The sequence below is a fragment of the Ursus arctos genome, unplaced genomic scaffold (genome assembly GCF_023065955.2).
Source record: "Ursus arctos isolate Adak ecotype North America unplaced genomic scaffold, UrsArc2.0 scaffold_22, whole genome shotgun sequence".
Taxonomy (NCBI): Eukaryota; Metazoa; Chordata; class Mammalia; order Carnivora; family Ursidae; genus Ursus; species Ursus arctos.
The window spans coordinates 23,195,946-23,221,042 of NW_026622897.1; the positions used below are offsets into that span (position 1 = coordinate 23,195,946).

The 25,097-nt window shown below is 46.5% G+C and overlaps 1 protein-coding gene across 6 annotated transcripts in view; it reads left to right on the forward strand.

Annotated features, from left to right (window-relative positions):
* The window catches only part of FLI1 (Fli-1 proto-oncogene, ETS transcription factor), a 122,259-nt gene extending 99,319 nt beyond the window's left edge, over window positions 1-22,940 (forward strand). For 4 of the 6 annotated variants that reach the window (XM_026505414.4, XM_057316587.1, XM_026505415.4 and 1 more), the window contains 4 exons: window positions 15,879-15,944; window positions 17,791-17,850; window positions 19,738-19,785; window positions 20,941-22,940. In XM_026505414.4, the coding sequence (XP_026361199.1) occupies window positions 15,879-15,944; window positions 17,791-17,850; window positions 19,738-19,785; window positions 20,941-21,470 (704 nt within the window). In that variant the 3' untranslated portion in view covers window positions 21,471-22,940. The remainder of the gene's footprint in view (window positions 1-15,878; window positions 15,945-17,790; window positions 17,851-19,737; window positions 19,786-20,940) is intronic. The other 2 variants (XM_048217047.2, XM_057316586.1) reach the window with 1 other exon arrangement.
* The last annotated feature ends 2,157 nt before the right edge of the window (window positions 22,941-25,097 follow it).

A 25,097-nucleotide genomic window follows, 5' to 3' on the forward strand; every position in this document is an offset into this window, starting at 1 on the left:
CTGGAGATATGCAACATGGAGGTCCTGGGAATGGATATGGAGACGAGGGGAAGCTGGTCGACCCAAAGACACCAATCAGTGTGTCTGGCTCTGTTGCATATGTGTGGGGGCTGTAGTGCTGGGGGCCAGATGTGTTCAGCCTGGGTTTTGGGGGAGGGGCCCAGGTGAGCTTCTCTGGGGGTATAGGAGCATGCCCTGGGAAGCACCAAGGCCTCAGTGTATGACAGGAGCATGGGGAGGGGGAAGCCCTGAGTAGCCTCTTGGTGGCTTATGTGAGACTGAAAGATGCAGTCCAGTTGGGTGTCTCCCTATGGGACAGGAAGCTCTGGGAAGGAGCCCTGAGCCAGGAATTTGGTTCAAAATAATGGGGGCTGGGGAGGGGGAGTAGGTGGGAGTAGAGCTGAAATGAGATTGACCATGAGTCCATGCTTGTTAAAGCAGGATAAAGGGCCTTCCGGGGTTCCATAGACTTTTCGCTCTGCTTTTCTATACCTCTGAAATTTTCCATAATTTAAAAGCTGCCTGGAGAAACTTTGTGTCGATGGGAAAAAAGCAGAGATGAGTTCAGAATATTTATTCTTAAAGCCATGCGTGGTGTATATGGTGTAGTGAACGAGGGTGATGTGTTCGAGGTCAGCCTTTGGGGGACGGTGGGCTTTGGGCAGCATCCTGAGTGTGATGTCTCTGCGGGAGGGGAGGGTGAGCGTGGTGTTTGGCGTGGGCATGCCTGGGAAAGGGTAGCACACGGGGGGTGGGTCTGGAACACGTGTACCCGTAGGCAAAGGCCTGTAATACTGTGAGGTAACCTCCTGGTATTTTTAGGGAGTAAATAACACCTCTCATGTAGCAGGTTATACGGTTCCACAGGCTCTGTCTGTGTCAACTAACATACACTTAAAATTTGAGGGTATTGAGGCCTCACAGGAGGGCCTGTTAAGAACTTTGTCATTCTATGTTTTTCCTTTATGATGAAATACCCTTAATCCATTTTTAGCAAAGCAGGGGTGATTGCTGAATGTGTGTGTGTGTGTGAGAGAGAGAGAGCGAGAGAGCGTGTGCTGTTTCTGTGGTCCCAAGGCAAGATTTATGATTCTAGAATAGACAGTAGCTCGCTCTCTCCATTTTATTTTTTTTAAACTGTTTTTCTTTGAAATTCCAGAGTTAATGTTTTGTCTGCTTTCGATCTGACCCTCTTTGGAGAGCTACATGTTTTTGTGTGTGTATGTATGTGTGTGTGTGTGTTCAGCAGAGGGAGATTGAAAGAGAGAGCGAGCGAGCGAGCTGGGAAACAAAGAATGGTTGTCTCCAAACTGTAGCAGGCAGGAAACCCCAATCCCAAGGGAATTTAGCCAGCCAGCCCTGTCCCGGAGTCAGACTCCAGCTCTCTGAATTCAATTTGACAGCTTGTCTGGGACACTTTCTAAGTAACCATTATCCTTCCTTTCTCTTAAGTAAAAGCACTGTTATTTTTTTCCGTGGGTGTGCTGCGTGCACTGTTATCACACATGTGTGGGTTACACACAGCGACGAGGACATGCTTTCTCTAAATTATTGGAAACACTTAGCCCGTTTCCTAAGACAAGTGTAAATTTGTTCCAGAATAATGAGGCCAACAACTTTCAGTATTGTGCCCTTGCCTTGTGGGAGGAAGGTACAGAGGAATTTTGTGGGGACATTTCTTTTTTTCCTCTAGTTGCAGTTAAGGACTGTATTCCCTTATTTGAAGGAGTTTCTCTGTCTCAGGAATAATTCGAATTGTATACATTTTATTCCTTTGAGGATTTTTTTAAAATGTATTCAAGCAAAGATATCTTCCATGATCATTCTCTTTGGTGTCTGTGTTTGATTGATATATTGATTATTTTAAAGAAAGAGACCACCATACATCACGCTGCAGGAGAGAATTCAAAGGTGCATGGACGTCAACCATGAGTCCCCCAGGGTCACACGGGGCAGACATACACACCTAGGCAGACCTTCTAGAGTTCCAAGTGGGCGCTTCTCAGTCTTGTCTCCTCCACTTACTCAGATCAGTTGACTTTGCCACCACAGCACGGTGGGATTGTGAGACTAAACCCAGCCTTTCTGTGTGTGTGTGTATTTGAAGGCTGCCCAGGTTCAGCTAGGCAGGATCCACAGACACAAGTTCCAGAACAGTCTAAGTCCCTTCAGGGTGCAGGGATGTGACAGCCTCACACAGTGGCACATACCCTTTCTTGCCTGTCTCACCCCCAGCCCAGTCTATGTCCTAGAAAGCCGGATTCTGAAATTACCCCTGACCCCACACCCACCAGGCTGTATTTGAATATTTAATGGAGAAGAAACGTGCCTCGCCCCTTGAGGCCCGGGTCAGATGACATCCCCTCAATATGGTCATCCATCCATTCCCACAGTACTTTGCTTGGACCCACTGTCTTCCCAATTTAGCTCTCAACAGATTCTGTCGTAACAGTCTTTTCTCTTGCAAGACTTTAAGCATCTTGGGGGGGGAGGACTGTGTCTTAGACAAGGCCACTGGCTCAATGGATGAAAATTATAGGCAAAGTGCCTTAAATGATTCTCCAAGAGTTCACTGTGCAACTAACTGTTCGTGGTGTTTCCCCATATGGGAGCGATATTTTGGCTTCATCCGGTGCAGAGAGGGCGTGGAACTGGCCTTCTCCTTCTCCCTTGCCTTCCATTTACCCTGCTTGACCCCAGGACAACTCCTGTGAAGCTGTGGTCAGGCCCGCCCTGAGGAGAAGAAAGAGCTTGCTGGGAGCAGATTCCCATTAAAAGCTGATAGCTCCCCTTCCCCCTTTTGGGCCATTTTGCCCGTCAAACTCCCCTTGGGGGCCCCTCAGATCTGGGTCCTCCGGTTACGTGTTCCCTTGCAAAGAGAGGCAGAGGAGCACCGAGCCAAGGAAGGGTCATACCGCAAGGAAAATGGACCTCCTTCCATTCCTTTCTTAGCGCCTTCCCCCCATGACGAGAACAGCCAGCGCTTACGGAGGGCTTACGCACGCCAAGAACTTTCTATTGGCTTCCCATTTACACTTCATAGCAACCCTATTTAGTTGGCACTATTGTCATTTCTTACTTCACATCTGAGAAAACTGGGGCACAGAGAGGTTAACCCCACATCACGAAGCTGGTAGGAAGCCCAGCAGGTTCCGTGACTGCAGCCTCCTGCCCGCCAGGCAGGAGGACAAGTCTCCACGGCTGCTTCTTCCTAGCCCACACGCCACCCCACCGTAAGGCCCATTGGTTCCAGGCAGCTCGTGTCACCTAGCTGCCGAGAGGATGTGATGAGACTAATCGATTCCCGCTGAGGTCCAAAAAAAATCAGGAACCTGACTCGGGGTACTCAGTGTTGCATTTCCAAAAGCAGGGGAGGGGATTTCACAGGTGCGCTCTTCATTATCATGCTTTACCATTTACATAACATTGCACAGTCCCTTGTGGTCGATATTACACTTAAAAGAATAAAGAAAAAGAAAGAAGAGATTTAGAAAAGGAAATGATATATTGAGTAACACTCTGTCAATCAGTGAAGATTGCAGCAAACCTAATTTTTTTATGTATTGTTTTACATTTAAATCCAGTTAATTAGCATGTAGTGTATTGTTAGTTTCAGAGGTAGAGGCCAGTGATTCATCAGTTGCGTATAACACCCAGTGCTCATGACATCGGGTGGCCTCGTTCATGCCCGTCACCCAGTTACCCCATCCCTCCACCCACCTCTCTCCAGCAACCCTCAGTGTGTTTCCTATGATTAAGAGTCTCTAATGATTGGTCTCCCTCTCTGATTTCATCTTGTTTGATCTTTCCTTCCCTTCCCCTATGCTCCTCTGTTTTGTAGACTTAATTTTTACAATGAGGGTGAATAAACACGAGGCTAGTAAATCTAGTGGTGAAATGTCCCCCACATTGCAACAGGTAAGCAGTCCCTTGCCTATGTAAGCTTCAGGACCCACGGTGCTCATGGAGGAGAAAGAAAGATGCCAGAATTGCCTGGGAGCGTTTTAAAGACACATGCCTAGACACTCCAGCCACCCCAGCTCACACACCTACCTCGATTCCTGTGTGCCCGTGCTGGGCAAAGGAGCCCGCGAGGAGGTCAAAGCTGAGATTTGCGTTCTTAGAATAAGTGCCTTCCATAGCTTCTGAACTCATCCCCTGACACCACCCCCACCATTGAGAGCTGGAGCTTTATTTGCATACTGAAGGGAGAAAATAATGTGCCTTCCTTGCTTTGTATGGCCACCCTTTCTGCCACCGCAGTGTTGGCCTTTTTCTGTCCCTGTGCTGGAAGGCGTTCAGGCCCCTAATCCTGTTCCTGGCTGCTTACAAGTTCACACAACTTTGGCCTTCCTGCCTTCCTCCTGCTCTCCTTGGGCATGTCTTTTGTCTTTCTGTCTTTATGTTTATTGAAGCTGCTCTTAGGTGCTCCTGGAGAAATCCAGAACCGACTAGGCACCAACTTGTCCTGCAACATTAATGATGGTGACAATGAATGGATGAGCCCTGTTGCATTTTAATAGGAGAAAATGGCTTTAAGGAAACCTGGGTGGGGGGAGGGGGACAGAACAAGGCTGTGGGAAAGGTATTTGGAGGACACTTGACCTCAAGAACACCCTTCCGATTGTTCAGCCAGACATCAACTCCACCCCCATCGCCAGGGAGGGGCCTCCCATGACAGTGCTGGGGCGGGGGGTGCAGCTCCCACCACCGTTAATGCCAGTTTCCCAGTAGCATTTCACACTTACTAAGTGGGCCATTTGAGTTTTGAATTTCCAATTCATCTCCAGACTCTTGAGTATTACTATTTTAGGCCTCTCATCTCTACCAAATTTCACTTTGACTCAGACATTTCATCCCATTCCAGATAATAGAGCTCAGACTCAGAGTGAAATTGGCCTGGGTTGATGTAACTCCATTTCTATTACCATGTGGTCTCGGTTTGTAATAGAAGCTAGAAGTGACCCCTGTTGGCTGTTTTGAGTAGTGAGGTCTCAAAGTACTTGGAAAAGAAAATACTAGGTCCACAGGGGCTCCAGAGCACCTGCTGGTGGGCACCTCAACACACAGTATTCCAAATGCATTTGTTTTGCAAAATATACTGATATAGAAATTATACAGGGAGGTTGTATGGGGGGCAGTAGTTGTTGGAAAGTATTTGAAAGAAGCTTGCTTAATCTCATGCTCATAAACCAAATTCTTTCTTTCTTTCTTTCTATCTATCATCTATCTATCTATCTATCTATCTATCTATCTATCTATCTATGTAATCTGTCTATTCCTCTATCTGGAGAAAGAGAGAGAGAAGCTTCTCTCCTTCCAGATAGAGGTGTAGGGGTTTGGGGCATCTTCTAGTGAAAAGCCAAAGCATTGGTAGTATCATTTGTTATTTTAATATAAAAATTTTTCCCAAGTTCTTTTTATAAATGTTAACAACTTACTCTCTTTAGAGAAGCCCCAATCTAAGAAAATAAAGAACTTATTTTTCATGAATTATCCTTTTGGAGAACATTGAGTCTTTGAAGAAGAAATATTACAGCTAGAAAACACTAACCAGGACTCATGCGGGCTTTTCCTCTCTCATCTCAGGGATCTGGAAGCTCCCACCCGGGAGGATCAAGAAAAAGTTTAAACATGCCTCTTTGATAAAGTTCAATTTCTCGTGTCAGGCATACTCTAAAGAAAAAGTGGTAATTAAGTTGGATTATTACTTTGTCTAACAAAAATCGACATACCTTTCAAAGCCCAATTCAAGTCCCGCCTTCTTTAGGATATTTCTTTGTTACTCCCAAAGACTACAATCTCTTCTCAAACCCCTACCACACTCACAAGCTATCTATGAACCTAATTACCTAATTACAAGATTACCTCGTAGTCTTTAATTGTGAATTTGGTCCTGCATCCTTTTTTTCCAGCTCTATAGATATTCAGTAAATACCATTGACTGTTACTTGATGGATTCACTGGGGAAGAAAAATCTAGTCTTTGACAATTTAATTAAATATTTACCCAGTCCTTCTCCTTCACTAAAGAAAGAACCAAAAGAAATTAGCTTTGGTTGACACAAGAAAGATTAACTTCCTATCTCCGATGAATTAAACTCTGGAACAAGATAGCAGCTATAATTCTATAAGACACTTTGGAGTATATAAAGCATTTTCACGTACGTGATCTCATTTCTCCTCAGTAGAACCCTATGGAGATTAAAGGAGCCATTTGGTTTTCCAAACTCTTAAATTTAGAAGAATTGTTTTTTTCCCCCAAGTACCTACCTCTTACAGATAGGTTAACTGAGATTCAGAGAGATGAAGTCACTTGCCTTAATCCACGCAACTGGTAACCAGCAGAGATGGGAAGCAGATCAAGGAGTTCTGAACCCCAATCCAGAGTTCTTCCCGTTGCAATAAGCTGTTTCCCTGCTTGGAATAGATTAAAGAAAAATTATGGAATTCCTTCTAATGAAAATCTTTAGGCTCCCTTACGAACACCACAAACAACGTCATGCTTCGTAACATTTACGTAACCCTCTTCCAAAGAGATGAAAATCATTCTTGGTATAATTTTGAAAAATCTTTGAGCTTAAGAAGTCTTTGGCCTGCCTGTAAAATAATTATCAGCCCTGCCCAATATCCTAGAGGAGTTTAGAGAATGGTAGTTTTTATGCTATGAGTCATACTTTCAATTTCTATTAAAATTCGTATATGGCCACATATGCTTTCTCTCAGGCTTTGGGCCTCCAGGCCTGTGCTAATTTGCATGTCTGGTTTAGATAATGTCTGAGGTCTCTTCCAGTCTGAAAAGAAGCCTCGGATTCTGTTATATAAGTGAGATCACATTCCACCTACCAAGAATTGGTGGTTCTTTTTCTTTAAAACTACTGTGTTTTTGTTGTGTGGATGCAGGACTCAGGGACAAAAGCATTTCATGCTTACCTACCAGGCTTTGACAAAGATGGAGTATTCCTACACCATGAGCTGACCTGTCCACTCCTCCTACACTGACCCTAGAGAATCGCCCTTTCCTGCAAACCATTTCCAAAGCAGCTCAACAGGCAAATCACAGGCAGCGTTGGGATTCTAAGTTTCTTGATCTGATTGGCAATCCTAAGTCAGTGTGAGGGGAAGACCTCAGAGTTGCCAATAAGCCTGATTCCAAATCTGCAGAAACTGGTTTGACTAGACTAGACTAGACTCATCTCACCTCTTACTGTCCTCACCCCAAAATGCCAAAAAGATACTGTCAGGTTTTTTCACTAATTTTGTTGTCTCCCAACATAAAGTAATTCTCACTAAATAAAGAGCTAATAAAAGGGCATCAATTTTCCAGGAGGGCTTTCAGATCAGTGTAGTGTGAGCCGGTCTCTCTTCGTGAGGAAATTATGGCGCTAGGGAGAGCTCTGTTCTCACAACATTAGACAGGTCCAGTCTTTGCTCCAATTATGTATTGTCAATGAGGCCCTCCCCATCCCACGACTGCCTGCTCTGCTTTCAGTGTCTTCTCTTTTTCCATGGCTCTCACCACCTTCTCATATGCAATGTAGTTTACTGTTTGTTTTGAGTGTAAGTCCCACAGAGCAGGGCTGTTTGTCTAGCCATCATTGTGTTCTCAGCATGTAGAGAGGCGTCTGGCACCACAGTAGACATTCAGTAAAACATGGTTGAATGAATGAATGTACTGTGGGATAAGAGATATTGATTAAGTCCAATAAGCTAGTGTTGGGGAGGGGAAGGATCTCGGGGTGGGTGAGGGAAACAAAGGTGATTAAGACACAGTCCCTCTCTTCCAAAAGATCCTCACCAACCAAGGGGGGATACATGCATGAAGAATTACACAAGAAGACGGAACAGGGCAGGCCCGTAAACATCAGACTATCACCAGGGAGCCTTGACCTGCAGACCTCGAAAAGAAAAGGGTGTAGAAGCTGATTTGTGGAGCAGACACAGGATTGTATCCCCTTTGGCCAGAGCGAGTGAGGACAACCTCACTGTGAAAATGTCAGCACCGGCCGTTCAGACCAGGGTCCTCAGCAAGGCGGACGGAGTCCAATGCAGACTACCTCTCATTTCTCCTCAAGCGCTGTTACCTGAGTGAACTGTTAGGGTTTCTTTTTCCTACTTGGAATCCTTTTAAACCTGAGGCGGATTTGACCAAAAAGCCCGCACTTTAGTTGTGTCTACATGGCCCAATGTGGAGGGGAATTTGGGCAAACACCCAATTAATCTAGTCCATACAAATTGCTTTTCCACATAAGGCTGGCCCAAAAATCCCACTTTGAGGCCTTATCAAAATAAATAGGTCATTTAGACTTCTGTGTCGTTCAGACCCAGAGCCCACGGGAGACGCAGTGAAGGAAGGGTCCAGGCTCAGCAGGGAGCCTCGGTGACTGTGGCAAGGTCATGCCTGGCGAATGTGCCTCTCTCCTTTCCAAACTTTTCATATTTAAAAACCATCCATTTTTTTCAAGCACTTTTCTCATATGCCCTTTTCTCCCCCTTCGCACATATAATATCTTCCACAGTACCTCCATTATACTCTGCGCAGCAGGGCTGGTGCTGAGGCTGAGGGGCTGTTTGGATTCCGGGACAAGATCCGTGAGCAAAGGAAATCTGATCCAGGATGTTTTTTTTCTGTGAGTTCCAAGTTTGAGGAAAGCCTTCCCTAGATATTTCCCTCCTCCTGAGGTCTCCGTGGAAGCCAAGAGCCTCTGTGGCTCTTTGGAACATAAGACACCACTGAGGTGAAGGTTGGGCTGCCCCCATAGCACGGGTGACATGAGGTGAGGGGACACAGCTCTGAGCGTCGGGCTGGCTGGGCAGGGACCGGGGGAGCCGGCAGTCGGGTGGATGCTGGGCTCTTAGTACCCAGGCCTACTCTGCCCGCAGGCGGCTGCGGCCACTGCCCGCCTCCCCCCCCACCTTCCAGGGCCGTGTCCCTCAAACCGGGGTCCCAGCCAACCCACATCTTGGGTCGAAAGAGGGCCACACTCTTTCCGGGTGATTCCGATGGGGGATCGCTGACTTCGGAGCACAACAGTGGAACAATTCCTTCTCCTTTATGGCTTCTCTTCCTTTTCAAGGCCTTCCCTGATGAAGTTTTTAACCTCGACTCACCAAGAGAAACAGTTTAGAGGTGCAAGGAAGATAGAATAAACGACAGGTCTACAGTGGAGGTTTTGAAGTTGCTGTTCACCAGATGGTGACTCAGTCCTCAGGGCAGTCCTCTACAGCCTTTGTCCTTCAGCCCTTTGAGACAAGCAGAACCCAAGGTTCAAAAAAGCAGAGTAACCGTTTGGCCAAGATCTCTCAGCAGAGTAGGTGACAGAGCTGGGGTCTGAGCCCAGGGCTAGCTGACTCTACATGCCCTGACGGAACCACTGGAGAAAGCCCAGGGCCTCCCACAGAGAAAGGACGCCTCCACAGGGACATCCCAAGCCCTCTAGAAAGTGCCACCACTCGGTGCTAGCTGCCTGTGCAGTGTTTTTGAAGTGGGAGGCCAGGCCGGAAGGTCAGACATGTGGCGCGGTTGCTGGCGGGTGTCGTAGCAGAGACAGAGGCGGACAAGAAGCTGGTCCTGCGCGGGGGCTCGGGAAGGTTCAGGAAGCAGAGCAGGCTTTCACAGGTCGGGCACAGCATCACGGGCAACACAAAGGCGAGGCTAGAGGAAAGCAGTGTGAGTTGGGTTGGTGGCCAGTAGGGCCTGCTCTTCTCAGAGACCGGGCCTGTCAGAAGCCCAGGGCCTCAGAGGGAGAAGGGGCTCTGGGGGACCATGTGGCCCAAACTTCTACCAACGACAAACACGTTTGCTTCCTTACGGTTCTTCAATGTGAGCATCTAGGGGATGGATCTTCCTCCGAGGGGCTGGGCCTTTTCTTGGGCAGTTCAGAGCTCTGGGTCTCCTCTGGCGTTCTCACGCTTTCAAGAAAGGAAGTCTGGATCTGATTGAGAGAAGCCTCTGCTCTGAGCACAAGCGGCCTTGTCCATTCTTCAGCTGAAAGGTCTGCATTCAGAAGCTGGACTTTCCAAGGATAAACAGGGTTCGGTGCTGCCAACTCTTCCAGCAGCAACCAGAAATTTGATGAGAAGGTTCAGGGAAAATTATTCTTTTTTCCATCAAGTAATGGCGAGCGCGGCCTTGTGTCATAAGGGATCAAGAGAGAGGTTCTTGTATGTTCGTGTCCCTGCATCTTCGGCCTCCAGGTGAGGTCATGACAAAGTAGAGAGCTGCGTGTTCCCTGGGCCTGAGGCCTTCAGACCGCCAACCGTGGGCGTCGGAGCAGAAAGAAACTTGCTTTCCTGAGTCAGTTGGCCAGATTTCTGGAGCCCATTTAAAAGCTTCACACAGAAACTGAGTTAACACTACGATGTCTATGAGAAGGACATGTCCAGAAAAAAGCTTTCCCCCCTGCAGCAGGGATTTTTCGGGAGAAAAAAAAAAAAATCTCCATGCCCCTATTTCTCTACTCCAGGAAGGTCTTCTGAGTCTGAGAGGCCATTTCATGTCCAATTCAGCCACACTGAGTATCACATCATGGAGATGCTGTTCGGGCCATTATATATGTGAAGCTGAAGTATTTACAACACCCAGCAATGCCCAGATTCTCTAGAACAAGCCTCTGGTCTCTCTTTGCTTTGGCAAAAGTTGATCTCGGGACTGCCTGAAACCACGGACTCCAGCTGGAGCCCTTTGGGTGACTTCTCTGAGAAGGAATCACAATGAGATGTGTCATCTTACTATTCGATAAAGCCAGGGAGTGTCAGCCTTCACCAAAGCGAAAAGACAGTTCGTCAAAGTCAGAGTGATTTTTCTGCTGATAGAGTCATCTGCCCCCACATAAAAGACCCTCAACCAGTCTGCTGGTCCCTGACGGTCACTTTTTTGAAACGTAAGCTTGTCTTTTCAGAAGACAGTTCTCAGAAAGCAGAAGCACGCACCATATTTGGGGGCTGGGGGGTGGGGACGGGCTCAGTGCCCACTCAGGCTGCTGTGTGGACCCGGCATAGGCCACCGGAGAACTCTCCCTGTGCTGACCAGCAGCGTTGGTCAAGGGCTCTGACGTCGCCAGGCATCAGGCCCCGGGAGGGCTGGTGTTGGCACAGAAATGTGAGCTGCTGGGTTAACTCCCTGGTCCATGCTTTTCCATTTGGGTTATAGACATATTTCTGTTTGTGTGTCTGGGACTAGAGCTGCCACATGCTGAGTTTTCCCTTGCATGACTTTCAGTGGGAAAAAACAAACCCTCATTTCAAAGACATTGTTAAAATTATATATATAATAAAATGCAAGCACGTAAATGTGTGGCATCCACTCCTTGACTTCCCTGTGGGGACAAGGTTTTAACCTATGCCTTGTAATGTGTGCACTGTTGTCCATTGTGTCTCGAGGGTACCCAGGGCGAATATGGCCTGTACAACTCATCACCCAGACTTAACTCACCTAAGTGACTTCAGTGGGGAGAAGTCAGGGTAGGGGCCTTGAATTCTCTTCAACTAGTGAAATAATGAACAATAAGAGGAAGTGCATATACTTAGCAAGAACAAAATATTGGCCGGTCTATTCATTCATTCAACAAATAATTATCGCGCACCTGTTCTATGTGGGACACTGTTCTAGGTGCTTGGTTACATCAGGAACAGAAAAAAGATCACTACCTCGTGGACCCGGCATTCGGGTAGGAGACGCAGACCATAAGCAACAAACATGAGCTAGTGATTAAATTAGGTGATAAGTAGATGCGTAAGTAGAGCAGAGTAAGGGGGTGGGGGGGAGGGGAGGGGAAGTAAACATGTATTTGGTAGGGCTAGCAAACCCATGTTCTCTGGGGCTAATCATTTTTTAGGTGCATAATAATGATGCCAATAATAATATTACTTGCCGACATGGACCGAGGCTGACTCCGTGTGCTCCCTGGGCCAGGCGTTTACTTGGCTGTCTCATTTAATCTGCAAGGCTACCCTGGCTCTTCAGCTCTCTAAGGCCAAGTGCCAGACCTTGGTTCTTGGCCTTGGTCTTCTCCAGCATCATGCTTTGTCTTTGCAATAGGACTTACTCCCAAAACACTGGTATTCATTGGAATGTTACATGTAGCAGCTGTCCCCATGAACCCCAGGGCCCATGGAGTGCATTTATTAATCTCCTCAGTACACGGACCCAGGGCGTCCTTTGTGGACCTAGGTACCAGTGGCGGGGTTTTCCATGTAGGTAGATGGGAATGAAAAAGCAAAAGGAAGGGACCTTCTGTTCTGTGTTGCTCTGATTTCACACACTGCTGGGGGACCATTGGCTAAAGACACCAGCTTCTAGCATGGCCTTTGCTCTTTATTTCTCTGTCATGTGCACAGTGAGGACATAGTTCAGGCTGATTGCTGGTGGCATCTCTGTTTCTGTCACTTCCTTTTTTACCTACTAGAGGACTTTGGGGTTGGTTAGGACTTCGAAAGTCTTCTCAGCCAGGCTTTCCCTGAGGGAGCCCAGTGGGAGAACTGCATCCCACAGCAGCCCTCCACAGGCTTTGAGGCATGGCTGGAAAGAAGGAGCTACCAAAGCTTCTCTGATAAGGCATCAACTTCGAACCAGGACGGGGCCCTTGGAGTTGGAGAAGAATCCAGCCCGCCCTCTGTTGGTTAGAGAGAACTCATCCACGCATTCTGTAACCTTTATGTGCTTGGTCTGTTCCTGGAGCTGCTGTAAAAAACAGGAGGAAAAGTTGATAAGTCCATGGTAACTCTGGCCATGGCCATAATTTGGTCCTCGGAATGGATAGACGATAGTTTTCAGATAGGATGGAAGCCTTCGGTAGAATAATGATGGACTAAAAAAACACTTTGAGCCAGAGATTTTATCAGTGCAGTAAATCACAAGTCAAGTCAGAACTGCAGATGACACACACCAGTTCCTGGAACAATTGATTTGTTTTTTCCTTTTGGCATGAACTTGTCACTTTCTATCCCACTTTCTGTTCTGTTCCTACGAGAACCGTCTCCTTCCCCAGGTGCTCCGATCCATCCTACACATCCTCACAAGCTCTGTTCCCCACCACACCCTGGTTCATGCTAATGCGCCATCCCCGTGATATCTCTTTGTGTCCACTGCCAGCCCCCAAGGCACTTGCCTAGCTGCCATCACCACGGCCTTGAACATGACCTCGGCCCCTGCTTCCAGCCCTCTCTCCCCTCCCTTCCCTCTACCTCTGTCATGTGCTCATGACACCCATGGCTGTTCCCCAGACCTCACTTTCTCATACCCCAGACACTTCTGCTTTGTGCCTGCCTTCGTTACTCACTCTCTCCTCCCCAAAGGGATCCCACTTAAGGCAGATGGGCCCAGTTACACTCACCTCTCCCTCCTTAACCTCCAGTAGACCTTAGTATCACCACCACTCCTTTGGTACATGGCCCATATTTCCCCCACAGTCTTGCTCATCTTCTCATATTTAAATGCAAGAACAGGGAACTTTTTCATGTTACTTCCCATCCAGCTTATGGCCAAACATGCAACACAATGCAGAAGTCACTCCCAATTACAGTTGACCCTTGAACAACATGGAGGTTAGGGGTGCCGACACTCTGCACTGTTGAATATCAGTTTTGACTGTTCAGAACTTACCTGCTAATAGTCTACTGTTGACTAGAAGCCTTTACCAATAACATAAACAGTCTTCTAACACATATTTTCTACGATAAATGTATTATCCGCTGTATTCTTACAATAAAGTAAGCTAGAGAAAAGAAAATGTTATTAAGGAAATCGTAAGAAGGAGAAAAGACATTTATGTATTGTACCACACGGTAGAAGCGGACCCCAGCAGTCAAACAGTGTTCAAGAGCCAGCCATAAATTACTGGAGGTCTAACCAGCAATTGCCCCCCCATCCCTGCCCCAAAGAGAGATCTTGAGGAATCTCGCCTTTCGTGTTGCTTATCCCAGCATGGCGTACAACATGGCAGACCCCTGCAAGACATCCCGGAAAATGCTCCTGAGGGCCCTCACCTCATTCCAGGCCCATCAACAAGTTGGGATTTTTGTTTGTGTTTGTTTTGTTTTATTTTTAAGCAAGAGGAAGAATCTATTTGCAGGAGAATTGTGGAAAAAAAAAAAAAAGCCAAATAAAAATAAGCACAGACGACTTAAATGCGTGGAGCTTTGTCTCTCTTTTGTCCCCTTCTCTGCCCTTCCTCCTCGCCCCCATTCCCCTCGCTTTCTGTTTTGCTTTTCATGCCAGTTGCTACAGACTGTAATTTAAAAACTGCCCTGGCTTTTCCAGAGCCGGGAGGAATGTGCATCCGCACGTGGATTTTTCCACAAGAAATCTGTCCCTGTGTTTTGGTTCTTCTTAGCCAGAACCAGTGAGAACAAGCAATGGGATGAGCCCACCCAACTCCCCAGTCCTTATTCTGATTCGCTTGAGCGGCTCAGCAGGGGGGGCGGGGCCGGGCTGCGTCGTCCCCCCCCCCCCCCCCCCCCCCCCCCGTCAGGCTGTCTGATGAAGGTTGTGCTCCATTTGTTCCGCTGGTTTTTATGGTCTCTTTGTTGTTCGTGGAAAGACTTTGAAAGTCATCATTCTGAATCCTTCAGCTCTTCTGCTATTCCCGCTCAGGGTCTCAACGGGACCCGCACCATGAGAAAGGGAAAGAGGAAGTTTCCAGCCAGTTAGTTGTGCAATTTCTGAAGACGGTGGTGGGGGCACGTGGACTCTTTCAAGAAAGAGGTTGGGATGGCAAAGGGGCAGGTTCAGTGGAGGGTTCTCCAGAGCAACCCGAGAGCAAGCCTGTAAGCATTTCCAGGCGGGAAACCTCTCTCCGTGCCCTTGCTTCTTGCTCCTGCCCCTTTCCAGCCGCACCTCTGGCCCTCTCTCTTTCCCTGTGGTGCTCAGGCCCAGCCCTTCCACTCTCACTGGAAGAGCATGGAGAGCCTGGAATGTGCTTGTGCGTCTGAGATATCAGGATGCTGATATCGGGGCCAGAGTCGGCCGCCAGGAACATCACGAGCCTGGTCTTTGAGACCTTCTTCCCATGGCGTCTTTAATCTGGACCTTGCCCATCTCTTCAGAGCTGCTCGAAGGACTTTGCTACACAGCTACAGACTTTTTTTTTTCTTTCTAAACTCGTATTCGTATCTAATCGTAGGAAACCTTATACGTTGCCTCGCTTATGTTATCTCGTTTGATAGTCAGGCCACTAGTACCATAGACTGAGGGGCTTAGAAACAAGAGCTATTTACCACATTGTCTCCAGGCCAGAAGTCCGAGATCTGGGTGCCAGCGTGGTGGGGCTCCGGGGGGAGCTCTCTTCTGGATCAGAGACTGCTGACTTCTCGCTGTACCCTCACATGGCAGGAAGAGGGCAAGCTAGCTCTGTGGCCTCTTCTGATAAGGGCACTGATCCCCTTCCTCATAACCTAATTCCCTCCCAAAGCCTGTACCTCCTACCACCATCCCATCACATCCGGGATGAGATATCAACATGTAAATTTGGGGGCTGGAGGGGGGAGGACACACAAACACTCAGTTCACAACATTACTGCGACCCCCTAAGATAGATAAATGGTGTAAATGTTCATGTCCAGAGTCAAGAACATTGACGTTGGGGGAAGTCTTACAGAGTCATCCAAGGTCCCACAATAAATAGTGGCAAGGGACAGAACTTGAACCAGTCCCCTGACTTCAAATTCAGGATTCCTGCCGTTCGCTCCAGCTTCCAATGAGTGTTGATGTTCCTTCCCACCCGTACCCCAGGAGGCGAGTACGCTTCTAGCCCTCGGTCATGCTTAAGACGTCATGGCGGATTAAATCGAATTTCTCCTGATCACTAAAAGAGAATCCTCATGGCACCTTTCTGAAAAACTGGAGATGCTGATGTTCCTCTGCTTGTTGTTTTTCATTAGACCCTTCTTATGACTCAGTCAGGAGAGGAGGATGGGGCAATAACATGAATTCTGGCCTCAACAAAAGTAAGTAAATGTCACACTCTTATTTGGAGGAAAACGTTGTTTTCTACAAACACGGGTGGAGAGTAGGGTCATGAGGTAGAACAGGGCTGGGTGAGCGTTTCTCGGCTTGCGTGGGGGGAGGACATCAACATTAAGTGCCAGGGTGAGGGCCTATCCCTGACACCTGCTCCTTGAAAGATGGCGTGGGATTTTCATTCAGACCTTTCGGTTTGGTTGTGTTGCATTTGGTTTTTGCATTTTTGAAGTCAGAAGGCTTCTCAGGCCTGGGTTTTCTGTATGAATGGAAGGTCGCTGGATTTGGATCCAGCCATTTCTGTCGTGAGAGTGCTCCTTCGTGACTTTCCTCCTCTGAGTGTTGAAGCTTCATCATGCCAACATCCCTGCCCTGCTTTTGTGAAGGGCTGGGATGGAGGATAGTCGTCGGAGGCGATGGTAGGGCCCTGACACATCAGTTTGTGTTCGAGTCCAGCCCCAAATCTCCCATTCAGGGAGTAGGGAAAGAGAATGACTATACACTCCTAACCAGAATGCGTGGAACTTGCTATCTGTAGGAAGCCCATGGGTGGTGAAGGGCCTTCTTTGAAGAAGGTTGGGATTGCAAATCGATGCCCAAGCAATAACTAGGGTCTCTTTCAGTACTATGTATTCATTAGTTGTTTACTCTATGCCCAGGACCTGGCACTCTCGGGTTCACAAAGATGAATCAGACACAGGCCAGTCTGTCAAGCTGGGGAGAGGGGTTACACACACAGCTCTTTACATCTGGGTGGTATCAAGGAAGGCCTGTGGACCTGGCACCATTTGACTTGGCTCCTGAAGGAGAGGCAGGATTTGGCCCTGCAGAGATGGGAAGACAGAGCCTCCCGGGAGAGGTGGGGGGCCAGGGAAAGATGTCAGTGTTGACACGTCTGACTGCTAGGGAAGGCTCCAGGTTCTTGGAGTTTAGGGTGCACAGAGAGAAAGCAGTCTGGAAAGGCAAGGAAGGGGCACGAGGGGCGCTGTGAAGGTAGCCCTTCATTCTTTAGTCAGTGAGGACTTACAGAGGTGTTTGGATGGTGGCGTGGAATGGTAGAGGGAAATGAAACTGGCTCGATGTCATATGATGGACCAGTGGGAAGAGAGGGGAGTGGTGAGGATACAGTCAGACAAAGTCACAGACCGTGTGAGAAGCCGAGTAGGTCTATGTTGGAGAGCGGAAAGGCTGTATGTGAGAGGTTCCCTGAGGGAAACTCACAAAGCATGGAAACACGACAAGCAGGTGACGTTTGCTCATATGTCACCATCCCATTACGAACCTCGAAATTTCCTGCTTAAAAACGCAGTTCACAGCAGCAACACCATTAGGCATGCTGTGCGGTATGTTTGTTGTGGTTTCTCATTGTCTCCCCGTGGAAATGTAAGTTCTACCGGACCTGCTGGTTCATTGCTAAATCTCTAGTCCCAAGAATACTACCAGCACTAGTAAACTCTAGACAAATATTTCTAAGATTTATTTATTTATTTGAGAGAGAGAAAGAAAGAGTGCAAGCGAATGGGGGGAGGGGCAGAGGGAGAGAGAGAATCTTTCAAGCAGACTCCGCACAGAGCGTGGATCCTGACCTGGGGCTCGATCTCACGACCCTGATATCATGACCTGAGCTGAAACCCAGAGTCGGATGATCAACTGACTGAGCCACCCAGGTGCCCCTCTAGATAAATATTTATGAAATAAAATAATAAGTGATGGAGTAGAGAGTGGATGAATGAGTGAATGAATGAGGAAGCACCTTGTGGAGGGCTTTTAACAAGACATTTCTCTTCCCACATGGACAGTGGCCCCACTCACGTTATCTCTTTCCCCACACAGGTCCCCCCCTTGCAGGAGCACAAGCAATGAGTAAGAATACTGAACAAAGGCCCCAGCCAGGTACCTGTCTGGGATGGGTAATCTCTCTTTTACTCTTTATGCAGCCGTCAATTCCATGTGGTCAACTGAGGAGGACTGAATGAATACACAGTATTTGTCCTCATTTTTCTCTTTCACAGAGGGTCCCTATTTGACTCCCTATAAGAGCTCTGAATTAAAAGTAGCAGGCATTAGAACCAGGTAAAGATTTGTTAAATATCGGAGGTAAAACGAATGTAAAGATTTAATGTACCAGTGCCTCATTTTGTAAAATAAAGAAACTGACACCCGGAGAGGGAAAGCCATTTGCCAAAAGCCACACAGCTGGTTTATGAGAGAACTAGAACTCTAACCCACAGACTCCAGAGCTGTTGTCCAAACCTTTTAGGCTTCACAAAACCTTTCTTCCAAAACTACCCCCATCCCGGGATGGGTCTGCTTAACAAATCAGGCGGGGGAGCTTCTCACACCGTGGAATTGGAGATTCTTGGTATTGGAGAGAAACTAGGTCTACAACACCTTTCTATGACATCTGTCTTATGATAACCTCACCTCTACTTGAATATTTATAGCAACGAGGAGCTTACTACCTCGCCAGGCTCATTTCCACTCTTGGAGCCAAAGTCAGTGAGGACTTACAGAGGTGTTTGGATGGTGGCGTGGAATGGTAGAGGGAAATGAAACTGGCTTGGAACTGCCATCAAGCTTTCTGCTTCGCCCTCTGGAAAGCCTTCCTCCCCTTTTGTAGGAAGGTTCTTCCTGTATCTGAAGACCGCTGTCGTGTCCACTCCCAAGCCCAGCTCTGTCGTCTCTGTGTGACACAGCTGAGATTTAGTTCTAGGCAAGCCACTTGCTTTAAGACAGATAAACCTTGTCTTCAGAGCAATAGAGAATTGGGAAGGTTAAGAAAGAATGTGCTGAGTGAAACACACAAGCCAAACAGGGTTTGACAGAGTGGATTTAAAGAATCCCCAGCGACAACAAAATTAGACATTACCTGCCAGAAACGTTTCAGTTGTCGTACTGTGTGTGTATGTGGATGCAAAAGGGTAAACTAAGCAGCCTTGAGGACTTTTCAAGTTAATTCATGGTTGTAAGCAGAAACCCCCAAATCATGCTGATTTTTTTAAAATTGCAACAAGTGCAAAAATAGTAAATTGTAACAAATTTATTTGACAACCTGGCCGAGGTATGATCCAGCTGTGTACCATGATTTCCCAACCTGAAAAAAAGACCAGCCTCATGCAACCAATATTGCATGGATTCTTTTTATAATTAAATAATCATGTATGTTTTATGGAGACTGAGATATAAAGAATAGTCATTTTATAGCTAAAATACAAATTCTGGCTCTCATGTTGAAGCTGAAGGTGCCAGAATTTGGTACTAGAAGGGAACAGAGATTGTCCAGTGAATTATCTAGTTTGTAACATAACTGGGACTACAACCCAGGCTGCCTGATTTCCAGGCACATGTTTTTTACGCTACATCAGAAAACCAGAGATGTATACAGAGCTGTAAAGACCAGGAATCATTAGACCTTTCTTAATAAACCCATTTTAATAAGGCATCCTTCACTTTAGTCATGATGATTGAGTATTTGCCAGCTTCTTTCCAAATGGTTTCATGATTCTGTTTTAGGCAATGACGCATTACCTACAAATTTTAGACACTGAATATGAAAAAAAATGATGCTGCTTGTATTTTCTGTTTCTGTAATTATAGGGATGAAAACCATAACTGCACCAGATCCTTGAGGTCTGCACATAGAAGCAGTAAAGTTTTCTGAAATGAGTTTTTTCTATGATTTTGAAATAACAGTATAAACCTCAAGGGTATTCTTATTATTAATGCTGTTGTTTTTATTTTTAATAACACCGAAGCTCATTTTCCTTTATGCTCCCTTAGATCCATATCAGATCCTGGGCCCAACCAGCAGTCGCCTCGCCAACCCCGGTGAGTTTACTTTGGCCTGCAAGGTTTTTCTTTCCAGAATTTTCTGTAGCTTTGTGAGGTCACAGAGACCTCCGTCCTAAGTTCAGACACCTGACTGGGAAGTAACATGGATTCCTTCCCTCGAAACGGTCAACATCTGCTTCTCTAGTGTACGAGTGAGAGGTTGGAGCTTGGTATTAGGTGGTAGGTATGTCCATCAGCTGAGGCTGCTTCTGGAAAACAAACATATTATCACTGCAGATCTGCATGGAAGCTTCGATCAGTAATACATGGTACAGGTAGAAATGTTTGTAGGGCCAGATGGGGGCGGGGAAAGGGGAGCAATGCCAGTGAGTTCTCAGTTATGGTCCTCATGGAAGTCACAAGTGAATAGATGTTCCAAAGGCGTTTTATTCTTGACTATAGAAAGTGTTGCAGTTATCTGGCCTTACGAAAGAGGCATGTCCCTGAAAAGTTGCAGATAAAATAAATTTGATAATATCATTTAAGGGTTCATTATTAAAAATAGCTCTCAGATGCGTTCTAGACCAAGACCTCCAAGCATGTGAGCTCACAGGCCCTTTGTGGTAGTAAAGCCCACACCTTTGTATCCCAGGGAACCACTCTTGCCAATGTGTGCAGGCCCATTCTTTAGTTACTGGCCATTCCTGTGTTGGGGTCTTGGGGTCAGGCGGAGGGGGCGGGGAGGAGGTACGCAGCTCCCTCTCCTCTTAATTTTCTCTCTGCCCAAGTTCTTCTCTGTCAGACGTAGAGCCGAGAGCCAAGCACTAGCGCTCTGCTGAGGAACATCCCAAGTCCCTTCAGCCTGACGCCTGGGCCACACTTCTCCCTTTGACCCTGGCTGTGGTCTCCTGGCCCCGACTCCCTTTTACACTGACAGGGAATATTTTGGGGGGACTTCACCAGTAGGTAGCGACTAGACAGCGATTCGGGTGTTTCTAGAAGAAGAGATTCAAAAACCTTGCCCAGAGGGGTGGGAAGCGGCTTGCCCCAAATCACACAGCTAAGGGGGCTGCCAGAAGCAGTAGATTCAGCATGTGAAAGGAAACAAAGGATTTCTTAGAAAGGGCGGAGGATCCTGGTGTTTTGGGGGCGGGGATGCCGACTTTGCCAGGCTGAGCTCTCTGTTTTCTCCCGTTTCCTCCCGGCCTGCAGGCAGCGGCCAGATCCAACTGTGGCAGTTCCTCCTGGAGCTCCTCTCCGACAGCGCGAACGCCAGCTGTATCACCTGGGAGGGGACCAACGGGGAGTTCAAAATGACGGACCCCGATGAGGTGGCCCGGCGCTGGGGGGAGCGGAAAAGCAAGCCCAACATGAATTACGACAAGCTGAGCCGGGCCCTCAGATACTACTATGATAAAAACATTATGACCAAAGTGCACGGCAAGAGGTATGCCTACAAATTTGACTTCCACGGCATCGCTCAGGCCCTGCAGCCACACCCCACTGAGTCGTCCATGTACAAGTACCCTTCTGACATCTCCTACATGCCCTCCTACCACGCCCATCAACAGAAGGTGAACTTTGTCCCTCCCCACCCGACCTCCATGCCCGTCACCTCCTCTAGCTTCTTTGGAGCGGCGTCGCAATACTGGACCTCGCCCACCGGTGGGATTTACCCCAACCCCAATGTCCCCCGCCATCCCAACAGCCACGTGCCCTCCCACTTAGGCAGCTACTACTAGAAGCTTCATCATCGGTGGCCTTCTACCTGAGGCCCCCATTCCTCACACTTCCTGGGATACTTTGGACTCCAAAGGACATACATGGCCTTGAAGAGAAAACAAAACTGGATGTTCTTTCTTGTGGGATAGAAACTTTGTTCTTTAAAAACAATCCTTTTTTTTTTTTTTTTTTTTAATGTTGGTAAGTTCTGCTTCCTCTACCTTGAACAAAGAAACGGATGATTTTCTGGGCCAGTACACCAGTTCGGATTCTCAACCTGCTGTCATCTTCGGAGTTGACTATGTAGATTACTGGAATGGTTATATCATGGTTCTAGGAAAGAAACTGTACATTTTCTTTATATTTTTATGACCAAAGCAGTTTCTTAGCAACACACGGGTCTCATCATGGACCTTGCTGGGTTCAGTACGTAAAGAATCATGGACTTAACCAGTTAAGGCTCTGGTTTGAGACTGAGTGAAGATAGAGGCAGGAAGCTTATCACCTTATTTTAGGAGGACCTAATTCAGTGGATGGCAACTGGAACATTGGTTGTAAGGCCAGTGAAGTTTTCACCCAACTGGAATTTTAAAAGAAAGAGCATGTATGTGTATTTAAGAAGCTGTGGGCATTGCCAGATCCCTCCCAGTGGGCAGTGTGCACTAGGCTGACCATCCTCTCTAGAAATAGTCAAGATATGAACTAAGAAACGTTCATGCAAATGCAGACATTACTGAAAGATGGAGAATTAAATAATTTTTGTTTTTTAAAGTGATGACAGTGGGTCCCAGAACTTTGAAAAGTCTTAGGGATTTCTGCACACAAACAGATTCGCAAACGCTGTGCGTTTGTCCGACTACCAGTCCGGGGTCAACCAATCAGAAGGCAACTTACTGTATAAATTATGCAGAGTTATTTTCCTATATCTCACAGTATTAAGAATAGATAATTAAAAAAAAGTAAAAAGAATAAATAAACGAGTTGACCTCGGTCACAAAGACAATTTTACTATCAAATCAGTCGTTATTTTTTTAAATGTAATTTGTACATCTTTTGTCAATCTGTACATTTGGGCTGTTTGTACGTTTTTATAGCTGGTTTTTAAAAAGCATAATGTGACTATTGCTAAAAAGAAAACAGGACGTTGGAGTCACTGACTTTACTAGAAAGAGAAGCACCGTGCGGTATTTAACGGGCATGCACGAGCAGGTAAAGGCAATCCATTCAAATCTTTAATGCTTTGGAAATGTTTGTAAATAACCATAATGCAATAATCACAACTTTGAAAAGAACAAGCAAACTTTCCCTTGTGGATACAAGGGAGTTTCCTGCCCTATATATGCAATATATTTTTTAGATATTAAAATATATATAATTTTGCAGGTAATCATTGACTTTTTAAAAACTATATTAAGTGTTAAGCTGACAACTGTCAATGAAGACTATGTTGTAAAATAATTTGACTAAATAAATTGTGCCTTCTTCTCTCAGAACTGAGGACATCGTCTTCTTATTTACTTAGGTCAAAGGGTTTTCCCAGGGGAAGTTCCCGATTGAAACTCTTGCACCGTAAAGACTTTTTCACGTGTGCATGCTGCTGGAGAGCAGAGAGCACAAAATTGGTGTGGTTTTTATCGTTGTTTGTATTAGTCAGTGTTCTCCGGAGAAACAGAACCCATAAGATGTGCGGTATCGATGGAGATTTACTACGAGGACCTGGCTCACAAAATCGCAGAGGCCAAGAATTCCCACCATCTGCTGTCTGCAGGCCGGAGACGCAGGAAAGCCAGTGACATGTTCTAGTGCAAGCCCGAAGGCCTGAGAACCGGGGAAGCCGGTGGTATAAATCCTAGTCCGAGGGGAGGAAAAAAGTCCCATCTCAAACAGGCAGGCGGGAAGCAAAGAAGTGAATTCCTTCCTCCCGTGCCTTTGGTTCCATTCAGACCCTCCACGGATTGGATGATGTCCTTGGGCTGTGGGGAAAGCAATCTACTTCGCTGAGTCCCCAGATTCAAATGCTAATCTCATCTGGAAGCACTTGCACATACAAACTCAGAAATAATGTTTAACCTGGGCACCCAGTGGCCCAGGCACGTTGATACTCAAATTAACCTTCATGTTATTGGTGACATTTGCAGATTTTTTACATGTTCCTTAAATCTTCCTCCAGCCTGTAAGGGTTTTATGGGATGACTGCCAGGGCCATGGATGATCTGTGTCTGAGAACCAGAGCAAAGCAAAACAGTTCCATCCAGGATGGACCCCTTGTCCGTTAGACTTCACTCTGTTGTATCCACTGCGCACTTCAAACCCAAGAGATAAGATGGCCCGGCTTCCTCTGGTCCTGTATCAGGATCTTATGGCCCATGGAGACTGTTACGTTCTTTTTTATTTCCAAGGAAGAAACTTGCTTCAAATTGCTTCACTGCTAGGTAGCTAGTTTTCATTTCCTCTATTTTAAAATGAAAACAAGTGAGGCCTGGAAAGTCCTTGATGGTATGAGAAATGGGACTCATGACATCAACCCTGAGTAGCACTGAGTACGTTCTAGACAACATGTCTACCTAAATGAAATGAAGTGTGTCCCAGAATGTTGGTCTCCATTTTTTTTTAATTGCACCCTATCATTTAAAAAAATGTGTTAAGCAAATATTCTCAATATATGAACATTGATTTATGAATCATATACACCAACTGTTATATTATTACTATTTATATTATGAAACAAACACAAAACAAAATTTTCAAGAGCAATATAAAAATAAATTGAAACTGAAATTCTAATGTTTCCCTCCTATGTTCTTTGTATTCCATATCTCTCGCTGTCCACACTCAACAAGAAAGGTAGTGTTTAGAGAAATGAGTTTGTATATATACATCTGTATGGGTTTTCTAGTGACTTCTAAGAAAGGAGAAAATAAAAACATGGTGTTACTGGTCCCAGCATAGAAAGAGAAACTATAAAGGCCAGATATGTTCAAGAATAGTCTAGCCGGATTCTTCTGCAAATCTCCACACCAGCCAAGCAATTTTCCATCAGTTTAGAATTTTGCAAAGTATGGGGCGCCTGGGTGGTGCAGTCAGTTAAGTGTCTGCCTTCGGCTCAGGGCGTGATCCTGGCATTTTGGGATCAAGCCCCACATCAGGCTCCTCTGCTAGTAGCCTGCTTCTTCCTCTCCCACTCCCCCTGCTTGTGTTCCGCTCTCATTGGCTGTCTCTGTCAAATAAATAAATCTTTTAAAAAAAAAAGAATTTTGCAAAGTAATCATTAAGGAAGATAGAGGCGCATATTTCTTGCTGCTCTGGGAAGAATGGGAGTTCATCTTTTTAAGAGGTTTTCTTCATATGTCCTAGTCAAACACTGGTCTGGGTCCATCACCTCTACCAAATTCTTAGAACTCTGGCCAAACCTTGCCCCTTCCACATTTGGGAAGTCGGTGCCTCACTGACAGGACCAGGACAGCGTTTCCTCCTTCTAAGCATCTGTGCGGAATGAAGGTTGGCACTCAAGTCCCCTGTAATGCCCAGATTTAGGGTTTACTAGCTTACTCAAGGGCATCCAGCTGCCTAGTGGAGAGGACAAACAGGCTCTTCGCCATTTTGGCTGCTCATTCAGGATTTTCCCTGCTTAACCATCTGTGCCTGTG